We start from the raw sequence: 23,597 nt of genomic DNA on the forward strand, positions 1-23,597 counted from the left end.
TTCGAAAGAGGAAGGTTCAATGCAGGGCGGTCTGGTCACCGTTTGAGTCACAGAACTGTTTTAGTGACCTAAAAAATACTTGGAATCTGCGGATGTATTTTGTCGATTCTTCCTCTACTTTGGACACTCATATTATTAAATATCGACACAATCTCGTTGAACCATGACCAGACCGCCCTGCATTGGACCTTCCTCTTTCGAATGAGCCCTCACCCAGCCCCAAATCTTCTCATATAAGGACGAAAAGTGTATTCCCGTAAACCCCTTTTTAGGCCCATTTTTGCCGGTAATGTCACCTCGCTGCATTACCCGTGTCTACCCCCTTAACTCTCTTTATATTCATACCTTTCTGGGTTATTTAAATTACTATACAATTATAATTGTACCGCCTTATTTCGATTGTTACTCATTATTTTGTCATTTCGTCATTTTGTTATATTATTTTATATTTTATTTTACATTATAGTTTTACTTTACTTATATTATCAGTTTATTTTATGTTACATGTTACATCTTACTTAAATTTTAGTATATTCTGTTGGGGATTGGTGGAAATCCCGGACGGATTGCGCCGGAAAGAATGACTCTTGCAGGATGGCTTTGCAAATTGATTTATTTTAAGTCACACTATAAATTTGAGCACGTGAATCGTCTGATCAGTTTAGAATTGAGCAGCGATTTGACAATGATGAACGAGATTCTTTGAACACAATCATACAGAGTTAACTTGATTCTTTGATTTGAACAACTGAACACAAGGCGATGAATTCTTGTGGAATGAATTTACAATGAACAATTAGCTTTGACCATACCGATTTCTGAGCGTTGACAATGAACTAAGAGCGCTGTTAATTATATAAATTCAGCCCGCTGCTGTGATTTGTCCCGTGAACATGTGCGTCGTCGACACGTGGTTGCCGGCTCGCTTGAATTGTAAACTCGTTGTAATTGAGCTGTACCTGTTGCAATCCGGTCGCACGATGAGTTGCTGCGGATTCCGTGGGTCTTGTTGAGCCTTCTTGATCGTCCGCGATTGCTGAGTCGTACTTGAACTTTCACTTGAACTGTGAGCACGTGTACGTTGATCGATTCTTGATCTTCAATGGCGGCTTGACGCGAGAGTTTTCGAGAAGACCCTTGCTCACGCGTTACCTAGATGGGCGACTCCCGGTCGATAAATCGATCGACCGTGAGCGCCATCATGGCTGAGCGGATTCTCAAACATTTCCGCCCGCCATCAGCAACTCGTTGATGATGATTCTGCAAGGGTGAGCTCAGCTTGATGGTGAACAGGCAGGATGACAAGCTTCGTGATCGGTCGGACAAGAGTCGTGGTTGCAGTCTTCACAGTTGCAACCCTGGTGAGACCATCCTTGCCGGGGTGAACGTCGATCACTCTTGCGAGTGGCCATTTACTAGGTGGAAGATGCTCGTTCATGGATGGTGCCACTTCGAGATTGACTGAAGTCTCTGTAGGTAGTGTCGAGACCACTGAGACCAGAAATGCTGAACCCTTTGCTGAATCAGCTGCCATTTCGACAGCCGAGCTGGTGAAACTTCGAGCAGTGATGGTTCTGGTATCGTGTTGAGTGCTGAGCCGATGAGAAAGTGTCCTGGGGTTAGCGCAGAGATGTCGTCGGGATCGTCACTGAGTGGCTCCAATAGTCGTGAGTTGAGCACCGCTTCGATCTGTGTGAGGAGAGTGGAAAACTCTTCAAATGTTAGTAAGAGCTCACCAATGGTTCTCCTGAGATGGTACTTGATCGATTTCACCACAGCTTCCCATTTTCCTCCCATGTGAGGAGCAGCTGGTGGGTTGAACATCCATTGAGTGCTGTCAGCTGACAGAATCGATGCGATCTCTCGGTGCTCCTGTGAACTTGACGTGAACACACGTTTGAGCTCTGCCTGTGCTCCAATAAAATTTGTACCACAGTCAGAGTACAATTTGTGAGCGATCCCTCGTCTCGATGAAAATCTTCTGTAGGCTGCCAGAAATCCTTCTGTTGAGTAATCACGGACAACCCCGACGTGAACTGCCGATGAGGAGAAACATACGAACACGCAGATCCATCCTTTGATCGTTTTCGAGCCTCTTCCCTTTGAATTTTTCATTGTGATCGGTCCTGCATAATCGACACCGGTGTGAGCGAATGGTCGTGATGGTGTCACTCGAGAGAGAGGTAGTTGACCCATCATCTGACGAGCACGAATCCCCCTCTGACGAGCACACACGACGCATCTCAAGATGTGAGATTTGACAGGAACTCTGCCACCGATGATCCAATACCGTTGTCGAATATATGCGAGCGTGAGCTGCGTTCCTCCGTGAAATGATCGCTTGTGAGCATCTTCAATGATGATCTTCGACAGGTGAGCGTCCCGTGGGAGGATCGCTGGATGTTTTTCATCCCTGCTGAGCGCTGTGTTTGTGAGTCTTCCTCCTACCCGTAGTGTTCGCTGTGAATCGATGAAGGCGGTAAGGCGACTGAAGGGGTGAGTTGCAGGCAGGGTTGAGCCTGAGTTGAGGGTCTTGATTTCGCTGGTGAAATACAAGTGTTGAGTCGCGTGAATCCAGAAGAGCTGCGCCTTCTCCATGTCGCAGGATGGTATGATGATCACAGGAGGAGTTTCGAGCTTTCTCTTAAGCCGTGAGGCAAACCTGAAACAAAGTGCAGTCAGTCTATACAGCTTAATAAGAGATGAATATTTATAAATGAGATCCCAATGATAACTTAGCTTTTGAGCTGAGGCAAAGAGTGAGACATTGGGTCTCACTTCGAGCTCGCTGGTTAAAGTTGAGAATTCCTTTTGCTCTGGCCAATGATCTTGATTTCGAGCCATCCATGGAGGACCTTTCCACCAAAGCTCGAATCGTTGGAGTTGATCTGTCGAAATGCCTCGTGAAGCACAGTCGGCTAGATTGGACGTAACTGGAACATGCCTCCAATGCGCATTTGGAGTGAGTTCTTGGATTTGAATGACTCTGTTCCGAACATAATCCTTCCAACGTGATGCTTGCGATTTGATCCATATGAGCGAAACTTGAGAATCCGTCCACAGGTGCGTTGCATTGATCTTTACCTTGAGCGTTGATTGAACATATTTTGTGAGTTTTGCCAACAGGAGTGCTGCAGACAACTCCAATCTTGGTATTGTGAGCCTCTTCAGTGGTGCAACCTTTGTCTTAGAACAGACAAGTGATGTCGTTGAGTTGTTGGACGGAGAGCTAACAGTGACATAAATCACTGCTGCCATGGCAAGTTGAGAAGCATCAGAGAATCCATGAATTTCTACAGTTGAATTGCTCCATGTGTTGAACCATCTTGGGATCGATAGCTTGGCCAAGCTGTTGAGATCTTCTCTGATGGTGAACCATCGTGAGACAATTTGAGACGGTAATGGGTCGTCCCAATTGATCTTGTGTAGCCAGAGCTCTTGTAATAGCATTTTTGCTCGTACTATTACCGGTGAGACGAAACCTAATGGATCAAATGGATTAGTCGAAGATGATGAAAAGCAGAATACGTCTGTCTGAGGCATCCATTGAATTCCGAGTAATTTGGTAGCACAGTCGTCAAATGATATGGGAGCTGACGATTGTGTGGATGACGAAACAGCCCTCAGTAATTCGGGGTGAGTCGCATGCCATTTTGCGAGTGGAAATCCGCCCGCGTTGCACAATGCAATCAGCTGTTGAGCGACCTCCACAAGTTCCGAGATTGAGTCTGCTCCTCCAAAGATATCGTCCACATATCTGCCATGCGTGAGCAAAGGCGTTGCCAGAGGGAATCGATGACCCTCATCGTGAACAAGTTGCATGAGTGCTCGTGTCGCCAGGAAGGGAGCCGCCTTTGTGCCATACGTGACAGTTGTGAGCTGGTAAGGGATGACATTGCGGTCTTCATCGATCCAAAGAATTCGCTGGAGATCCCAATCATCCTTGTGAACTGCTACCTGGCGATACATTTTTGTGATATCTGTGGCAAAAATGTGGTGATAATGGCGAAGCCAAATTAGAACATCTGTAACATTCAAGAGCAAATTAGCACCAGTATGCATTAAATCGTTGACTGATTTGCTTGATGTCGTAGCTTTTGATCCGTTGAATACAACCCTGAGCTTCGTTGTTGAACTGTCGAGACGTAGAACTCCATGGTGAGGCAAATAATATGGTTGAAGATGAGCAGAGGTCTGAGGTGTTGAACCGTCAGAAGAGACCCTCAACCCTCCTGATGCCGAAGCATCATGTGGCAAGGTCATCTCCCCATCAGGCCCAACGTTCTCAGCCTCTCTTGATGAAATTCGTTGATGATCTGGAGCCTTTACCATGTGTCCTAGTTCTTCGTACTCTTTCATGAACTCGACGTAGAGCTGGTTGTATGCTGAATCCTTGGAGAGTCGTCGCAAAGTGCTTTGTAGACATCTTTGAGCAATCTTGTGTGAATTGCCTAAGAGCGATGCTGGTGCCTTGAGTGGAATGCGAACGATGTACCTTCCTGTGTGATTACGAGAGTGAGTCGCACAGAAATGTGATTCGCATTCTTCTTCCTCCGGAGTGAGCGTGCTTGGAATGTCCATCGGTGACTCCTCTTGAACCCAGAATTTGGTGAGCAGCTCTTGCAGATTGCTCTGGTCATCTTGAGCAACTGCAAAATGTGAATAATTAGTATTTCAATGTGATTCGTTGACTGGGCCAATGACGAGCCATCCAAAAATGGAAAGTTGAGCAATTGGTGTTGTTGGTGTGCCGTGATGATGTTTGGCTTGATGATCCTTCCGTAGAAATCTGCTCCAATGATTACATCGACTGGTCGTGGAGTCAAGAAAGCATTGTCCGCCAACCTCAATTTTCTTATGTGAGGCCAGTTCGGAGTTCTCAATGAGAACGATGGCAGGATTGTCGATACGGCTGTGAGCACGTGAGCCTGCATCGAGATGGCTTGTTGTGAGTGTGTTGACTGCAGAGTGATATCCACCACACCGCGAGTTTCAGTTGATTTTGTTCCACCAACACCAATTACTGTGATGGATGATCGGTGTCTCCGAAGGTTGAGCTGGCTGGTCAATTCTTCGGAGATGAAAGAGAGTTCTGATCCGGAGTCAATGAGCAGACGAACGTTGTGGAGTGCTGATTCGGTCTTGAGGAGAGCCTGAGCCGTTGCGAGAAGCGTTAGATGAGCGGGTTTGTTGACGACTGTACCTGTGTCTTATTCCGTTGTTTGAGCCGATGATGAGGTTGTCTTTGATGAACTGACTGTGGGCTGATGCGTTGAGCGTCTCTGCTGTGCGGACACAGGTGCAGAAGGCACTGGTGAGGCTCCATGCAGCATGGTGTGGTGACGTGCTGAGCATTCTTTGCACTTCTGGCTTGAACGGCACGCTCTCACACTGTGTCGACCCAGGCAATTGAAACAGAGCCGGTTGAGGTCGACACAGATGGCTCGATCCTTGAGGGCCATCCGTCGAAAGTGTTCGCACGAGACGATGTAGTGTGGCTCGCCACAACTGTCGCACTGTTCGAACGGCGATGGTCTCTCGAAGGGATACGTGATCTCTTGTTGAGCAGTCGCAGCTGTTAGTGCTCGGGCCCCTTGAGCGGTTGATCTTGATGATCCTGGCAGCGGCTGCGTCATCGTTCTTGAGGTGGACGGTTGAGCGGCTGGTTTAGGTTGAGCTGGCTTTGTAGGATCCGCTGCCAAACTCTCCAGAGTTCTCACTCGTGAGGTCACGAACTCCACGAGCCGATCAAAGCTGGGGTACTCTGTCGAGGATCCCAGTGATGACTCCCACCTCTCCTTGGTTGAGCGGTCGAGCTTGCGGCACATTTGGTGCACCAGCATGCACTCGTCGAGTGAGCTGGGCTCGATTATGTTGAGCACTCCTTGTTTTGTTTCTAGGGCGGTGGAGACGAGCTGACTCAGTGACTTGGGATCGTTTTGATAAACTGTCACAGAGGCGTGCTGGTCGAGATGGGCCTGTACCAATTGCCGCTTATTCTCGTAGCGCCCTTTGAGCTGGGCGATCGCAGCGTGCAGCGATGGGCCGGTGAGCGGAAGATTCAATACGCTTCGGAGCGGCTCCCCTTCCAGGCATCCCTTCAGGTAATAAAACCGCTCCACATCGTCGAGGTGAGCCTTCTTGAGCACGATCGAGCTGAAGAGCTCGAAAAATGATGGCCATTGTATGTAATCGCCGGAGAATTTCGGCAGTGATATGTCCGGAAGGCGAGACTGCTGATTCGCCGGTTGAGTGCTCCCTGCTTCGGCTGGTTGATCTGGTCGCTGAGTCGTCAATCTAGTCCTTTCGTGAGCAATGAGCGACCTGAGAGCTGAGCTGGCACGCTGCATCTGGCGGAAATAGTTCTCTTCGAAATACGGATGATCGAGCTGCGTCGCAGGCCACACAATTCGAAGTGGGCGTGCTCTTTGTGGAACGCCTTTTGAGCTTCGTCGATCTGTTGCTTGAGGTCATCAAGCTCGTCCTTGGCGAACTGCCCCTTCCGCTCTTGAGCTTGCTTGAGCAGGCGTTGAGCCGTGTCGATCCGCTCCAGCTGCGTCCTCACCTTGATCTGTAGCTCGCTGGCCAGCATGGAGACGGACGTGGTTGCCCTTGTCGCGTGGGTGTGAGGCGATGGAGTTCGACGCGCGCTCTCTTGAGCTCCCGGCACTGGTGAGGTGCGGGTTGACACCGTCTTTGTTGGCACCTCCAAGGACTCCTGCGAGCTGTCTTGCATCTCGCTCCATTTTTCTGTCGATTTTTGTGGGTGAGCCATCTTGATGTGTGTTGAGCTAATCTACGTTGGATGAACTGGTCTTGTGATTCGTCTCTCTGCCGATAGTTGAGTCGATGCTTTGAGCGAGACCAGTTGTGGCAAGAGTGTTAGTAAAATTTGAATTGCCAACGGGAGCAAGATGGCTGACCACCGAAACCATTACGTACACGAGACACAAAATTGAAACGCACAATGATCGTACCAAATTTGCAACAAACCGAGTCCAGCAAGGGCGCAATCCGGCTCGAAGGACCAAATGTTCGGGATTGATGGAAATCCCGGAAGGATTGCGCCGGAAATAAATGACGCTTGCTGGATGGCTTTGCAGATTGATTTATTTGAAGTCACACTATAAATTTGAGCACGTGAATCGTCTGATTAGTTTAGAATTGAGCAGCGATCTGACAATGATGAACGAGATTCTTTAAACACAATCATACAGAGTTAACTTGATTCTTTGATTTGAACAACTGAACACAAGGCGATGAATTCTTGTGGAATGAATTTACAATGAACAATTAGCTTTGACCATACCGATTTCTGAGCGTTGACAATGAACTAAGAGCGCTGTTAATTATATAAATTCAGCCCGCTGCTGTGATTTGTCCCGTGAACATGTGCGTCGTCGACACGTGGTTGCCGGCTCGCTTGAATTGTAAACTCGTTGTAATTGAGCTGTACCTGTTGCAATCCGGTCGCACGATGAGTTGCTGCGGATTCCGTGGGTCTTGTTGAGCCTTCTTGATCGTCCGCGATTGCTGAGTCGTACTTGAACTTTCACTTGAACTGTGAGCACGTGTACGTTGATCGATTCTTGATCTTCAATGGCGGCTTGACGCGAGAGTTTTCGAGAAGACCCTTGCTCACGCGTTACCTAGATGGGCGACTCCCGGTCGATAAATCGATCGACCGTGAGCGCCATCATGGCTGAGCGGATTCTCAAACATATTCCAATTTATATTTTATTTTATATACTATTGCTTTCTTATATTTTGTTTTGTATTATGTATTTTGTTTGGATACGTATTTCATTTTGGATCACTTCCTCATTACTACCACTTTTAACATCCTATTGTGTTTTGTCTAAGAAATGTCTTATATTTTATTAAGTACGATTAGATTATTTTCATTACGTATATGGTATGCACCATTTACTGATTAATATAATACTACCTTATTCTTATTGAACTTTGGCGACTTTGTGATTTATTTATTTACCTCGCCCTCTAATAACCTTTACATCTAATTATCCCTTTCTATTTACTTCTTTCTTTCGTTCCCTTTCTTCGCTTGCACTTTTACTTTTGCCTTATTTCTTGCTTCATTCCAGGCGTGCATGCAACATTTTCCGGGTACTGTAGTCAATATATATGTATTTACCACCTAAACTGGATTTATTCAATTCTACCAGTTCATCTATTAAACCACCTGCGGCTCAACTTCTTCACCTCCCTTTGCACTAACATTCTATGTTAAGGGCTCTCAAACGCACACTTAGACATGAGCTTTGCTGTCGCTTTAGTTATTCAGTATATATACTTTCTATGGTTTGGTCTACTGTTTAATGCAATATTTTATTACTCTCTCTTTAATTTCGAATAGTTACTTTATTTAAGAGGGCTTTCTAATCCTAACTCCGCATGTTGCAGTTTATATGGTGGGAATTGGTACCATTGTCTTTCTCCTGTTCTTTTCCGTTCAATTATACAGATCGGATCTTCTGGTATATTCTCTTATTCTTATCTTCAACTTATTTAACTGATACTTTGACGCATTTCCTGTGTTGCTCAGCTTTTGAATTTATACATTACCTGCCCGCTGTACCTGTTCTGTTTGTGATGATTTTCCCCCCTGTCTGTTTCTCTTTAATAAACTATTTATTGCTAACAAATTACCTTTAAGGTCTGCTTTTAATGTCTCGTGGTGTTGGTTATTGCACTCACTCTGGCTTGAGCTAGGATGGGGTGTCTTGCTTTTGGTCCTCTTTGCGTACACACGCTCCATACTCTTCACCTTATTGCCTTATCATTTGCTGAGTATTTACTAATGTATGACAATTGCTATGTTACCTTTCATTTTTTATTTAGCCGCCCTATTGATGTCCGCCTTTTCCTCCGTTTCGTTCATGGCATCTGTTTCTGTTAGGAGGTTGACATGGATATTGATGCTTTATGATATGGATTTGGGTGGTAGGCAGGAGATTAAATTACTCTTAAACAACTCGTGGTAGGGTATAGATTACGTTTAATTTTGTAAATTAACTCTGGCTACAGTTATAGTGTGAGTTCTTATTGTTTCTTCTTCTTCTTTTTCTGTTGTGTCGTGTGTTTATTAACACTTTCGTTAAACTACAATACATCACATTTCGTTCGTTCTTTCTTTCCTTCTTTTAGCTGAAGGATAACAATGTACAATGTATAAGCCTAATTTTCATGGGCCCTGACTGTTCTCGTGCTCCTGGATCCTTGACTTACTGATTATGCCAATGAGGATATCACTGGATGTAAAGGGTTGGGTTTATACGCGGCCTTATTAATACTTTTGGGCACTGAATTTAATTTATCTTTGTCTGCGGCGGAATCGGCACCGGGGTGGTACCAGATTACCACGCTCTCGTGCGCGCCGTATACTTTCCTTTTCTTGATTATTTCAGCTATGTATGCTAGTAACGGGGTTCGCCTGTTCTCGTCTAGGATGCAATCTACCAGGGTTTCGGGGTATAACACCCCTACTTCCATGGTCACGCGGGCTCGCTTGGCAGCCCATCGTTCGCAATGAAATACGGTATGTTCGGCGTCGTCTATTACAGGGGAATTGCAGAACCAACAGTAGGGTGTGCTGCTTCGTTTTATCCAATATAGGAATGATGAGAAACACCCATGATTGGATAAAACCTGAGTTAGGTAGAAGTTTAAATGTAGGGGTCCCTGTCTTTTTATCCACTCTTCTATATTAGGGATTAAGCGGCGAGTCCACGCACCGTGCCGGGTGGTATTCCAGTGGTGTTGCCATACTGCATATGTCTCTCTTTTCACTTCGGCTATATACTCGTTATACTCGTCTACTGTTTCGGCTTCAAAACCGTATAATCTTTGACCGGCATGTACTACTAAATGCCAAGGCGGGCAACCGGTCAAAACCGTCAAGGCATCGTGCGATACGGTTCGATAGGAGCGGGCGACGCGCATCAAGCCTAGTTTTTGGGTTGGTAAAATATGGTATACCATATTTTTATATCTAATGGCCTCGTGCCATACTGGTGCGGCATACAATACAATTGATTCCATGACTCGATAGTATAACAATCGGGGGCCATACCCTCCTCCGCGCACGTTGGGAAGAAGCCATGATAACTGTTGGGCTACTCTGGTGGCCTTTTCAGTTATTTTCAATATATGACTTCTAAAGGTTCTATTGTTATTAAACATCACGCCTAGGTACCGCATCGAGGAGATGGTTTGTATTACGGAGGACTCGTGTTGCAGGGTCAGACCTGCGGGGATTCTACGACCTGTCAGTAGAATAGCCTCTGTTTTGAAGGGCTGCTAGGATTAGGCCGTTTTGTTGATACCAGGCACTTAATCGTCTGAGTGCCTCTTCGGCTATTTCACGTATTTTAAACAACGTTGATATAATTATTAGGGCAAGGTCATCTGCGAATGCAATAGTTGTTACGTGGGTGGTAATATAACCCCTAGTATTGAGTCATAGGCTAAATTCCACAGGAATGGCCCTAATACTGATCCCTGTGGAATACCGGCAAATACTTCTTGCTCTATTCACGAGCCGTCGGGCAGGGTGGTACCTATGAACCGGATGCTAAGGTAGTTTTGCAGCATTGCTAATAGGTGAGGTGGGAAGTTTCTTCGCTTTGCTGCTTGTATTATGTTTTCCCATCTGACAGTATTGAACGCATTCTTTACATCCAGGCCAATTAATAGACACTGGTTTCCAAAATTCGGGCTCGATTCCACTCGGAAATTACTACTTTCATGGCTTGCATTGTCGATCGTTTTTTGCGAAAGCCGAATTGTCGCGGTGATAAATCTCCGGAATTTTGAACGGCTTCTTCCATAAGTTCACGTAGGGCATACTCAAAACCTTTTCCGAGGTTTGATAACACGCAGAGAGGGCGTAAATCTGAATATGAATTGAATGGTTTTCCCGGGCTTAGGTATAAGAACTAAGCGGCCAACTTTCCATGAATTTGGGAAATATCCTAGTCGATAACACGCGTTGAACAGATCTCTCACCCATTCAGGGGCTAATTTTAGTATAGAACGTAGGGCCTCTCCAGTTATCCCGTCGCGCCCGGGTGCTTTTCCTCGGGATACTTTTATTAGGGCCTCAGCGGCGTCTCGTGCGCTGAAGGGGAAGGGTATATTTGGATCTGGTTCGACTTCTCTGGGAGTTTGTCTTACTAATGGTGGGATTGGGCTCGTGCTAGTGATTGCTCTTCTTTGTTTCTCTGAGGGGGTGGTGTCTAAATCAATGTGGGATGGTCGACTGGGGGTGGCGCGACTGGGACCGGGTTGTGGGCTGGGTGATCGGTTCTGAACGGTATGGGTTGGGGGTGCTAGGCGTGTTTGTCCTGCAATGCGGTTCGATGTGGTGGAAGTTGGGGGGGATCCAGTGGTATTAGTTACTAAGGGTTGGGTTACAAATAATTGAGTTACTGCGGTTCTAAATTCTGTCTCGTTTAAACTTAGTGGGGGGGTTTTTCCTTTTAGGCGGTTCATCACCCCTTTATAGGGCTCTCCCCATGGATCACGAGCTATTTCATCTATCATCTTGTTCCACGAGGCATCTTTGCTTTGCCGAATTGCCTTAATTAGTGAGCGGCGGTCTGACACCATTTGTTGATGTAATAGGTGTTCGGGATTTATTAATATACTGTTATTATTTTTTGACATACGTGAGGCTGCGCGCCGCCATTTTGCACGGGATCGCGCTGCGTTTAATCTTAGTTTTTATATTTCTTTGTTCCACCAGGTCACGTATCTCCGTTTTTTGATTGTGTTACTTGACTTTGATATTCGCGTCGATTCGTACCACGATTCTACCTCTGCTATTGCGCTATCTATACTCGCGGTATCTTCAAAGTTAAAAATGGTTCGGTCTCGGATCCATGATTCAGTTTCTGGTGGTAGGGAGAGGTTGCTTTTAATTATCGAAATCCATGCTTCTCGGTCTGAGGGGCCGTAATGTATACTCCACGCTGAATTCATTGAGGATGATTCGAAGGTGCTTGTTGCGGCAAAGCGATGTATTAAGTAATTATGATCTGAACCGGTGTATTTTCGGGACACAAACGATTTCTTCAGACGGGATCTTAATGCGTGGCTGCAGGCCATTGCGTCAATTCGCGATTGCTGATTATTTCGGACAAATGTGGGGCCTCCCGTGCTATTCACGGGTATTAGACCTGTTTGCTCGCATAAGCGAAGCAATCGAAGTCCTCGCGCATCTGTACGATTTGAACCCCATTGGACTGAACGCGCGTTAAAGTCTCCGCATATTATTGTGGGCTTTGAGGACGACGCGATACCTGCTGCTAAGCCAGCTAGTTGGCCCTCGTATGTTGCCATTGTTAGCGAGGGGGAAAAATAGCAACCTAATATTATAAAATCTCGAGTTTCTAGGCCAATGCAACCGTCTGAGGTGTGTTTCTTACGTATTATGCCCAGCTCGGCAGTTGGTGGTGTTCGCTCCACGCACCAAACACTCAGGGATCCGCTTGGGGTCCGTGTACCATTCTGGTCTAGGGCGGTATGGCTCGCTGATTACCACAATATCAGCACTGTAATCGTGCACGGCCTGCCATAAGATGTCCTGAGCGGCGCGGCAATGATTAAGGTTTACTTGTAGAACCGTGAAGGTGGACATCGCTGTTTTCTGTCAATCGAATTGTGATATTAGTCTTAGTTGTCATGCATGCTATTCTTTTGTCATACTTTGTTAGACTTTTGGGAGTTTTTAAGTTTCTACGTTCTTTACTTTTATTTCTTATGGTATGATTCACTTTACGTATTCTCAGACTCATTGACTTACCTTTAATAGGGTATCAATTTCTATTCTTCCTGTTTGCTTCTTCTTTTCTCCTCCTGCTTCCTCTTCTTCTGGTTCTCTCTTCTTCCTGGCGATTTGTAGTCCCTGGTAGCATGAGTATATATATATTTTGCAATTCAATATTCAGGGGTTCTGTCTCGTCTTGTTACTTTGGCTGAGCGTACAATTTAGACGAGTTAGGGTTAATATTTATGATGTCGCGGTGGCAGAGTGCCTGGCTGTATTTGTTATTAGATATGGTTTGCTGTACCTTACTGATGTCTGATTGACGATAAAGAGTTATTTTTGGTGGTGTACTGTTACGTCGCGAGCGTGATACGGCGCGCGACGTACAAAATATAAAAAGAAAAAAAAAGAAATTAATTAATTAGATTAAGTGTTTAGTTATATTATTATCTCTTTTCCTTTGGATGATTAATACGCGGTTGAGAACGGTATTATCGCTGCCACCAGTCCCAATCGCGCTCGACGATGTTAGATCGATAACGATCGGAACAATTAAAAGAATCGTTTAATTTTTATAATAAGATTCTGAATTTATTGATTGAGTTCATGAATGCTCTGGTCCCCTACGGGCCCCTCGTGCGAATTCGTGCGAAGATGGTAAGCGTCAATGTTTAGGAAGGAAGTGTGTTAAGCTAAAAATGAATCTGAAACTAGTTATGTGTAACAAAAAGAAATATAATTTTAAAAAGGAAAGCATAACAGTAAATGAATTGGTTTACAAAGAGTTCGAGCTGTTGGAAATACAGAAAATGCAATTTAGATATATATATATATATATATATATATATATATATATATATATATATATTAACAAGATACACGAAATTAGGTAATATTGAAATCTATTGAATCGTAAACAGAATTTTAAGATGATTCGAGCGGCGATTTCGATGAGCAATTAATAAGTGGTGAGAGGAAACGATCCCAAGGGGAAAAACTTCCGAAACCAACGGTTTCGTGGGCCGCCTCTCGTTATCGCAAACGGAATTATTATTAAAAGTTGCGAAATGTCTTCGATACCTTAACACGCGGTTTCCAGAACACGCGGTTTCAAGATCGCCCGCTTTGCCTCACTAAATCCAGATTCGTCGTATTGGACAAAATGAAATAGATAACTTACCAAGCTCGATGTAAATTAATGCACGATAATATAAATTGTCTGGTAATCGCTAGTTGCTTGGTTGTCTGGAAATCTGGAAGGCGAAGAAAAGATGAGAAACTTGTCACGCACTACGCGTTCGCGATCTGCCTTTGTGACGGTGTTATTGTTACGGAAACGAAACGATAATTTACAAAATTATATACGAAAAACGACGCGACGCGGAAAAAGGAAAAATATTAATTAACGAACGATTTAAAAAAAAACAAAAGAGAAAACATAGATATTGAAAAGTATGAAATTTAACGTATTCGTAAAGTCTTTGCCGCGGAAAACGAGAACTGCAATCTCCCGGCACTCTGCCTTTTGCAAAGACTTTACCGGGCAGCTGTTACTACGATTTTCACACGACAACTATGGCTTAACGCGAACACGGGCTCCCCGTCTCGTTCCTCACGATTTTTCGACGAATAGTGATTTGCCTCAGTCAAGTTCGACCCGCGATCATGGTCCCAAAGTGGGGACATCATTTGGCAAATCAGGGTACGTGTCGAAGGGGAAAGCCCGCGCGTATTGGTTTTGTCTAGGCGCGTTTCTCGAGTTCTCATCCCTTCTTGACCTTCCTTCCGACTCTGTCTTTCGTAGACTATCTTTCTTTTTACCCCTCTAACGCTTCGTGAATTTAGTGCGTCGCAATTTCTATGCTTCTGGAATATTCTAAATCTATTACGACTTTATTTGTTAGAATTTACTAATCAAAGAGGCTCTTATAAATGATATTTATAAATGATATTTCGGTAACGAAGAACATCTAGCCCTTTTAATAGATGTTTATCTTACTATATTGAATAACTAATAATGAATAATGTTAAATTATTCCGTTCTTATTTGTGTTTCGGCGGTTTACGGAAAAAGACAATCGATATTTGTAATTATTATCGAATCGCGGATGTATGCAAATACGTTACTGCATTTAATTGTTATTAGTTCCGCGTCCATCAATTTTTAACGATTTTCGTATTTTCTAAACGTTCTACGCTTAACGTTTAGCTGTAGTTCGTTGTCGATGTTTATTGCCTTAGCCGACCTTCGTCTCGAACGTTCTTGAACATCGGTCGACAAATTTCAAACCTCAGTGGTTGTCACGCAAACCCTCGCATTCCATAGTCATTCAAACAGTTTCATTCCGTTTCATACTAATTGTTTCGATCTTAATTGCATTCATTCCTTGTGGAAAGGTCGGCTGACGCATGCCTTGCAGGTAGGAGAGGTATTTCGCTCGCTAGTAGGGTAGAACAAGGATTTTCTTTGTACGGCGCGGTTAGCTGCAAAATTTCCAAGTGCGTCGCACTGCTTAACCGCGCGGCGAAGGATGTTTATGATACCTCTCCCTTAACGGTTTTGACTTTCTAAGTTTCTGAACTACGCAGTTTCGACTAGGCAATCATCCCAAGGAAAGGTTGACTTGTATTATTTGAGAGAGCTAAATATAGCCTCCTTTGTGTGCCTCGCCTGGGATTATTTCCAAGTGCTACGCACTGGCGAGGTACACAAACTTGGTATACTAACGGTTGAACTATTGAAGCTAATAAGAGAAAAGATAAAGAAGAATTATTATTTTAATCTCAAACCCCTTTCTTTGTGCTACTCGTGTGGAATATTTTCAAGTGCAGCGCACTCAACGAAGAGACACAAGTTAGGGGGAGCGCGAACAAGATACGAAAATGGGAAAAAATCAAGAAAACGCCCTTCCTTGCGCCTCCCGTGGGGGAACTTCTTCCAAGTGCAGCGCACAAGACGGGAAACGCAAGGTCGGGTTATGGAAAATTAACCCGGACGTAACAATACTTAGTTTAATCCCTTGGTTACGGCAGGCTTTGAGACGTACCGGCCGTACCATCCGGTAGGAATTCAGTTACGACGTACGCCGAGAACCGCGAAATTTTGAGTAGGGATGCATTTTTGTGAAAACATATTTCAATAATCAAAAAACTGAATTTCACTCCAAGAAAACACTATTATTTATTTATTTCTATTCTGAACCGAATTGCTGCTATAAATATTATAAATTTAAGAGTAATGTAAAGTTTTTTTTCACAATATATCTAATAATCTAGTAAAGTGTGATATACATATGTGAGACTCGTCACCTAATATATCTTGGGTTATTCCTCATCGCCTACATATTTAAATAACATGTGACGAACGGAATATGTAACAGCGAAATTAGCATTCACTTTCGCCTAGCTGAGATAAGATTTATCGGAATAATTATTGATAAAATTATCAGAGCGCCTATAGACGCCTTCCATGTCAGGAAGCCAAACTGCGTCGAGCGCTTTTAGGCGCCTTCAGTCTTAGCTGACCACAATGGTATAAACGCCTATAGGCGCTCTTAGTGTCCCAAACGCAAAATTTCTATGCGCCTATAGGCGCCCACAGTAGTCTAGGGGTTAAATAGAGTCTCGGTTGTGCTGTGGATTATCTTATGAATATCCCTTGACGACAGTTTCAACGGGTTATGTATCGTGAAGTTAGCAAGATTGACATGCGCTGTTGTTTCTCCCCTCCTCGGGTGACTGGTTGATGCGCTGGCCTCAGAATGATGGTGGGAGGTGGGGCGTGGTTAGGGTGAATGCCACGGGCAAACATTCAGACTTCATTTCCTTCTGCTCTTAAATAATTAACTGCTGTAACAACAGTAAAAAGAAGCTTCGCGAAAGCGACGCAGTCTGGAAACGTCCAGACGATTTCGAGAAAGTCGATGATAGAGCATCGCGGGAAGCAGAGACGCGAGGCGCGAGCAAAGTCGCGAGGCGCGAGCGGAGACGCGGAACGCGAGCGCGGAAAACGCCAAATTCATTCCTGACGACGAAATCGTTAATTTCGGCGACCGCGGATAGCAACGAGCGGGTATAAATTAAGGGCTCGCGACTGCCTCCGTCTATTTCGCCTGCTGTTAACAAAGAGAAAGGACGAGGTAAGACCATCGGCCGCTCTTGGTCAGCAGGTTAGGGACTCCGGCAGGAGAGTACGGCGACAATACCTGGACGCCTGCCGGAGAAGAGAGAGAGAGATGTCCTGGTAGGAGAGTTCGGCGACAATACCTGGACGCCTACCGGAAGAAGGGAGAGTACGGGAGACCTGTTCCTGGACGCTCGACCGGCACGGAGAGTACGGCGATAATACCCGGACGCCTGTCGGTCGAGAGAGTACAGAGCATCTCCTGGACGCCCTAGTAAAGTAGTCTTCTAAACGCCCGTTCGATATGGAGAGTTCGGCGATAATACCTGGACGCCTATCGAACGGGAAGAGTATAATCATGGCGCTCGTCATAGAACGTTTTGTACGAATGAATAAACAAGAAAACTGTATCCTACACCTTGTATCCTCACCTAATCCGAATTTACTCCTGTCTTTCAACAGATTTCCTTGTATTTCAATTAAACTATGGCTACACTGCTCATTATTATCAATCCAACTTCAATGATTTTATTCCTTATCCGTTTAGCACATCTTCTGATACTGCCAGTTACTGGTATTACTAAATGTATGCTATGTCACGGGTTGCCGGGATTTTAATAACAGTGGCTTTTTAGTTAACGCTACTTAATTTATTTATTGCTAAACTTAAATTCTAGTTTAATTTCATTGTACTTTTGGGAATTTGAATTAGATTTATTATGATATGGTATACTTCTTATATGGCTTGATTCACGACTTATTTATTTTTCATGTTTCATTACAATGATTTTACATGTAATCCTGCAATTTAATGGCATTTTCTTTCCTTTTGTCCTACTATAAGGGCCTTGGGTCATGGTTAGTTGACTGATCGTTTTATGTTTTCCTTAGCTTATCCATGCAATGGTCCCCCTTAACGGTACTCGACTAGAAATTAAGTAATTATGCTGTTTATATAATTGGTTTACCTTCATGCCATTATTGTCAATCCAATTACCTTCTTTACATTCTTGTACTCTCACTTATATTGGTTCTATTTGTTTATTTACATTATGATGATTGCTGGTATATTTCATCCTGACATATCAGTTGCTGTTATTGTAATTGTGTTTTTGGGTCTTTCGTGACAGTAACGCATTTTATTGGTTTCCGTTTCTGATTGGTTAGCTGCTGTGACTTAGTTAGGCATCCGTTCAGCTAGTAGTATTCAATGGCTCCCCTCTCTATGGACTGCCAATGATTTTGACAGTAAAACTGGCTTCTTTCGAAGCCTGTCGTAATTTGCGTTAATTACTCTCTTATATTTAAATTAATATCTTTATTTTTATCTTATACTCACTTCTACTTTGTTAGGTCACCTCTTGAATTATTACTCAACCCTTTTCCCTTTACGAGCACACCTTCTGTTATTATATAAGCTAACTTGTGGTAAATCTCTACTTACTACCTCGGGAGTCTATTAACTTAATTTAATTGGCATAAATATTGTCTTGTGGTACAGAACACATGTGTTGTGGTGATATCTTTAAATTTGTTGTATGATATTGTTTCAGTTCCCACATGACGATAATCTGGTCTTTATTAGTATGTGTGGCGGTACAGCGTATTTCTTGCGGGAATATGTCTTGGGCTCCTTCTTAGCCGTTTGTTTTCACGCGATTCTGGAAGAGGCGATTAAGGTCTCAAGCTGTGGGTTTGCTTATTATCGGTTAGTACTCTACCTTTCTACCTAGTTATCTATTCACCTACCCTTCACGATGAGTTTCTTACTTTACTGCCTTACTGTTCTTAGGATGTTTGATTTTCGGTCGAAGGGTGATGGTGATTGTTTGATGTCCTCCTTTCTTCTTCTCTCCTTCTTTACAGCTTATTTGGAGTATCGGTTTTGTTCAAACTCCCTATCCTATTTCATTCTCGTTCTTATTGTGACTCTGTCCCTTAATAGTCCTCTTTCTTTATTTTCCTAATGATATAATTTATATTTAGTTATTTATTGCCTTTTCTTCTTACCTTTTGGCGCCTTCTGAAGTGTTCGCGGTAAGGTAGGTAGCGGCTACCTTAATACTTTCTGTACTGTTGGCTTGAATGGTGTTACTTTAACCTACACGTTAAATTCATCTTTCTCTTTTCCCATACCTTAGGTTGTTATACTTATTCAACAGGTTCCTTTTCGATGTTTCCCCTTGGTTTCTGGTTGCTTTCTTTCCTCTTCAGTATTTTCAATTCATTACTAATTTATTCTGCTACTGCTACGATTTTAGGGTCCCTTGCCTTGCTTATTAATCTCCACTCTAAAATGAGCTGTAAACATTGTGGTTGTTACATTTACTGTCTTAGTGACCTTACTGTTAAGCTCGGGTATTGACTCCTGTTACTGAAGTATCATGGTTGCTTTACTCGGTTGATGAATATTCTATGTATGAGCGTATACGTTTGAGGTATGTGTATGGGGGGATAAGTGTAATCATTTATACGCAGGTTGGGGCAAATAGCCACTTATTTTAAACTTTCTGCATCTCAGCCCCGTTGCTTGTATTTTACACCCAGGTATACATAGTTGTATCCATTTTGAGTACGCATTACTTACCGTTGTGCACTCTTATTGCTCTCGCCGCCTGTACGATTTTGGGTTTCTGCGGTTTCTTTGTATTGATCATACTCTCTTTATTCTACTTCGGGCAATTAATTATTTGGTTTTAGTTATTATTGTCTTATTCATATTTTACCTTTTACCTACTCTCTCTGGCATCGGTTAGCCGGGGGCTCTGCTGCTATTAGTTCTTAGGATTCCCGGTTGATTTGATGCGGTGAGTGTATGTTGTCCTCTTGCTGTTTCAGTCTCTTGAATGATTTGTGCATCGATTGATTGCCATTGGACATGTGGCTTGCTTCCTAAATTATATATACTTTTATGTTCCCTTTCTAATTAACCTTTCTTCTTCCTTATGTCTATTTAACTTACCCTACTTACACATTTACTCACTCATCGTATCTGAACTTATATTCTTCTGTTATTGGCTAGGGCTGACTTTTGAGTGCTTCTCCTCTTCTTCGTTTGGTTCAACTTTCGGTTTGAATACCAATGCGGCAGCTTTCTCTCTTTATTTAATTTGTTATGCCCTCCTTATCCAGTTTTCGTTCTCTGACTTTTGCTAATTCACTGGCTTCTATAATTGAATGGTCCCATCAACCTTTTCTTTTCGTTCATTGTGATGATATTTAATTGCATTTGCCTGCTTCACATAATTATGGTTATATCCGTCTATACCCCGTTTCTGTTATTTCATCTCTAGTATTATATGATGACATCGTGCCACCTTCCTTACTCCTCACAGTTCTAGTATTTGGCAGTTGTACTTGGCTGTTTACATCCGTGCAAGTATGTGTGCCTACTGGTATTTATCTCTGTATATGTTATTTACTTATATTGATGGTTATGCATCTTTACTTACCTTATTAATTTTCTTTATTCTTTATTTTGTGCACCTTGCACCTGCAACTACTTTCATCGATTGAAATTCTATTAAGTTTGGTTGCGTCGTGGTCTTCCAAGGAGATTACTGTTAGGGACGTTGGTGGTTTATCTTAGATTCAATTAAATATGGCTATAACCTTATCTTCAAATCTATCTTACTCATTTGCAAGTATTTATTTCTTTTACCTGCTCATTCTTCTTCGCTGTTTCGATGCCAGGTTGGTTGTTTAATTGATCTTCTGTCTACCTGTTTAGCTATTTAATTATTTTGGCTAACCTTGGGGTTTATCTTCAGCAGCAACAACTTTGACATTTCGCGTATGCTGATGTCTTGATGGTGGACCTTGTATATTTTGGCGATGGACGTGCACTCTGTCGGTGGTTTGTGTTGTATAATTCGACTTCGATCTTTTAGTTCAGTTCGATACTTTTATTTTATATCCGGTTTAATCGACGGTCTGCTTCCGGTTGATTGATTCGGGATTTACTCTGTCATTTATTTATCTTTTTCACGAAATATATATGTGTATGTGTATATGTATGTATGTATGTATATATATATATGTATATTTGTGTGTGTGTATGTGTATGTATATATATATATATATATATTTAGCTATTCATTTTCTCATTATTTATATTCACTCTTTAAGTTAATTTGCATTGTAAATTATTTGTTTTCATATGGGTCGCCTATGGTGTAAGGTTGGATATTTTACCTTGATGACTAACGATGTTATGGCCTGTTCGTTGATTGTCATGTCGTGTATTCTGTGGGATACTGTGTGATGGGTCATACAGTATGCATTGAATTATGGTTATCAGCTTTATAACACTTTATTTAATATTGGTTTGTGGTTATTTTATTCTATTCTAAGTACATAACATGACTGACTTCATTGCATCTTACAAACATATGGATATGGATGAGTATATACTGTTACAATCTAACACTTCTTATGATGAGTAAATTATAACTGGGTTACTTCAAATATAATCAAAATAATCAAATATAATTAATATAATTAATATTTAAACATATAATTTAAATTATAAGTCTAACTTTACTGGCTTATGTTTAATTAATTCTAAAAACCTTTAGTAGGGGTACTGCTGATTTTGATATAAGGTTTGGTATTGAGGCTGATATTGTGATGGGTACTGATAGGTATAATTTTGCGGCGGAAATATGAAATTACGTGGTGAATTTTCATAATAAGACGGTATTGGGTTTTGATTCTGATAATTTTGGAAAAATGCCGATTGCTGGTATTGTAGTCCCGAATATCCTCGGTACTGGTTTTGAGGGTTTATGATTGGGTTCTGCGCTGACGGCCCCTACTTGTGGCTGCGTATTCAACCCCATCAATGGAGGTGGTGGTGCGCTCCTTCGCGGTGTTGAGAGGGTGCTTGACTGCCTTGACCTTTGCTGCCTTGACCCCTGCTGTCCTGGGCGAATCCATCGATATGGATTTTGTCGTCCTAGTGAGGCTTGGCTTAGGTTAACAACGGCAGTCGCGTGTCTCATCATCTCCCTCTGTATCTTCTCTACACGGGCTGACACTGCCCTTTCTACTGATCTTGATATGACTGCGTCCAGCTGCTGAATTATTAGAAGATTATTTAACTGTTTGAGTTATTTGACTTATGTGAATCAATATTAGTACTAGGCGCTTCGGAAATTCATATTTTTGTCAATTAAGCTTCGGCAGATTTACTTAAACCCCAGGGCTGGTTCTAGTCTGAGGCAGACTTGCCTCTCGCTGTTAGAAATTTTACTCTAGTCCAGGTTCGATTTTTTCGGGTATTACCTCTCAAATTTTTATCTATAATTTATTTCTATTTTTCTACGGCTACGTTCAGCGGTTCTTCATTACATTGTTTCTAGTTGTTTGGTTCTCTTACGTCTGGATTACAGCGTATTTGACCTCTTGCTTTAATTCTCCTACCGACTTGAGTTTATGCTACACTATTTTACCTATACTTGACATTACTCTATATTCTATTACGGATAGTGCTCTCCCTTAAACGTTAATTTCATTACGGTCCGTGCTAACTATGGTTTAGATTGATTCTTATTATCGTATGAGGATGTTCTGTATCTTTGTTTATTTATTTTATGTACACGCTCAGTGTCTAACCTTTCCTGATTGTGCTTTCTATTCGCTTTGCACTGATTTTACTTTATTTCCATTTCTAGATTAACTATACTAAATTGCCCTCATCCTCGCCTCCCTTACTTCAATTCTACTTGACTTAGTTCCTTGATTGGGATCTTTGAGTCTCAGATCGAGACTCGAACCTCAGTTCAGTTTTCATTAATCTACAGACCTAATTAATCTTCAACTCTAGCTCCTTTCCTCATATGACCTGGTCATTCCTACTTTGAATCTATTTTAATATGACTTTACTCTCATAATAGTTTAATTTAAGTTGCTTCTGTTTGTTTATTAGATGACCGCATCTCAGTTTATATCTTACTTTGACTCTATCTCTACCCGGTTCAACTTTAACTTAATTTCAAATTAAGTTATTTTCAATTGTTTTCAATTATTTAGCTGACTCTGTTCAATATCGTTAATTTGTACCTGTGCTTTCTCTTGTTAAAGTAATTATAGTGTCATTCTCCAATTTATTTGGAGTTGACTTACATATGTACTGAATTTCGATTTCTATTTTTCTATTTCTTTTTACTATTTACATAATCCGGGCTTCTTTAGTCTAGCTTCTATCCTGCTTTAACGGTATGTTTCTTTCCCATCTAACATTATTTCTTAACCTTTTGTCGGGGCGGATTTCAGGCGTTTTGTTTGGCTAATGCGACCGAGACTTATGCTGTAATGAGTGGGCAATTGAGGGATGTTAGGAATTGAGTTGTACTTACGTCTGGATTCATCAGGATTCTTCTTTGACCCTCGGTCGTGGGAGTCGAACACGATGTCCCGCTACCTGCTCCCGCGGTGCTGCGTTCGCCCTTTGCTGATTCTTCTATCACTGGCATGAGATCTGCCTTCATGTTTTCCATTTTGGATGCACTTATAACGATTGGTAGCAGACCTGTCACAAATTTTCTCTTTATTTATTTATTTATTTTATTTATCCTATGTATACTTCTATCCCATTATTATCTCGATTATTTCTTCGCGGTATAGGTTATTGCACACTTCGTATTACTCTACTTCACTTTTACTTTACTTCACATTCACTTT

At 42.5% G+C, this 23,597-nt stretch overlaps 1 protein-coding gene across 1 annotated transcript; it reads right to left on the reverse strand.

The window, feature by feature from the left end:
• Window positions 1-1,434: 1,434 nt before the first annotated feature.
• LOC123989070 lies at window positions 1,435-6,775 on the reverse strand. Its single transcript, XM_046289780.1, has 5 exons — window positions 6,408-6,775; window positions 5,487-6,303; window positions 5,121-5,391; window positions 4,709-5,071; window positions 1,435-4,649 (listed from the first exon to the last, which is right to left on the reverse strand). The coding sequence occupies exons 1-5, from the start codon at window positions 6,773-6,775 to the stop codon at window positions 1,435-1,437; spliced, it is 5,034 nt and encodes a 1,677-aa protein (XP_046145736.1).
• Window positions 6,776-23,597: the final 16,822 nt, after the last annotated feature.

The sequence above is a fragment of the Osmia bicornis genome, unplaced genomic scaffold, assembly GCF_907164935.1.
Source record: "Osmia bicornis bicornis unplaced genomic scaffold, iOsmBic2.1, whole genome shotgun sequence".
Lineage (NCBI taxonomy): Eukaryota > Metazoa > Arthropoda > Insecta > Hymenoptera > Megachilidae > Osmia > Osmia bicornis.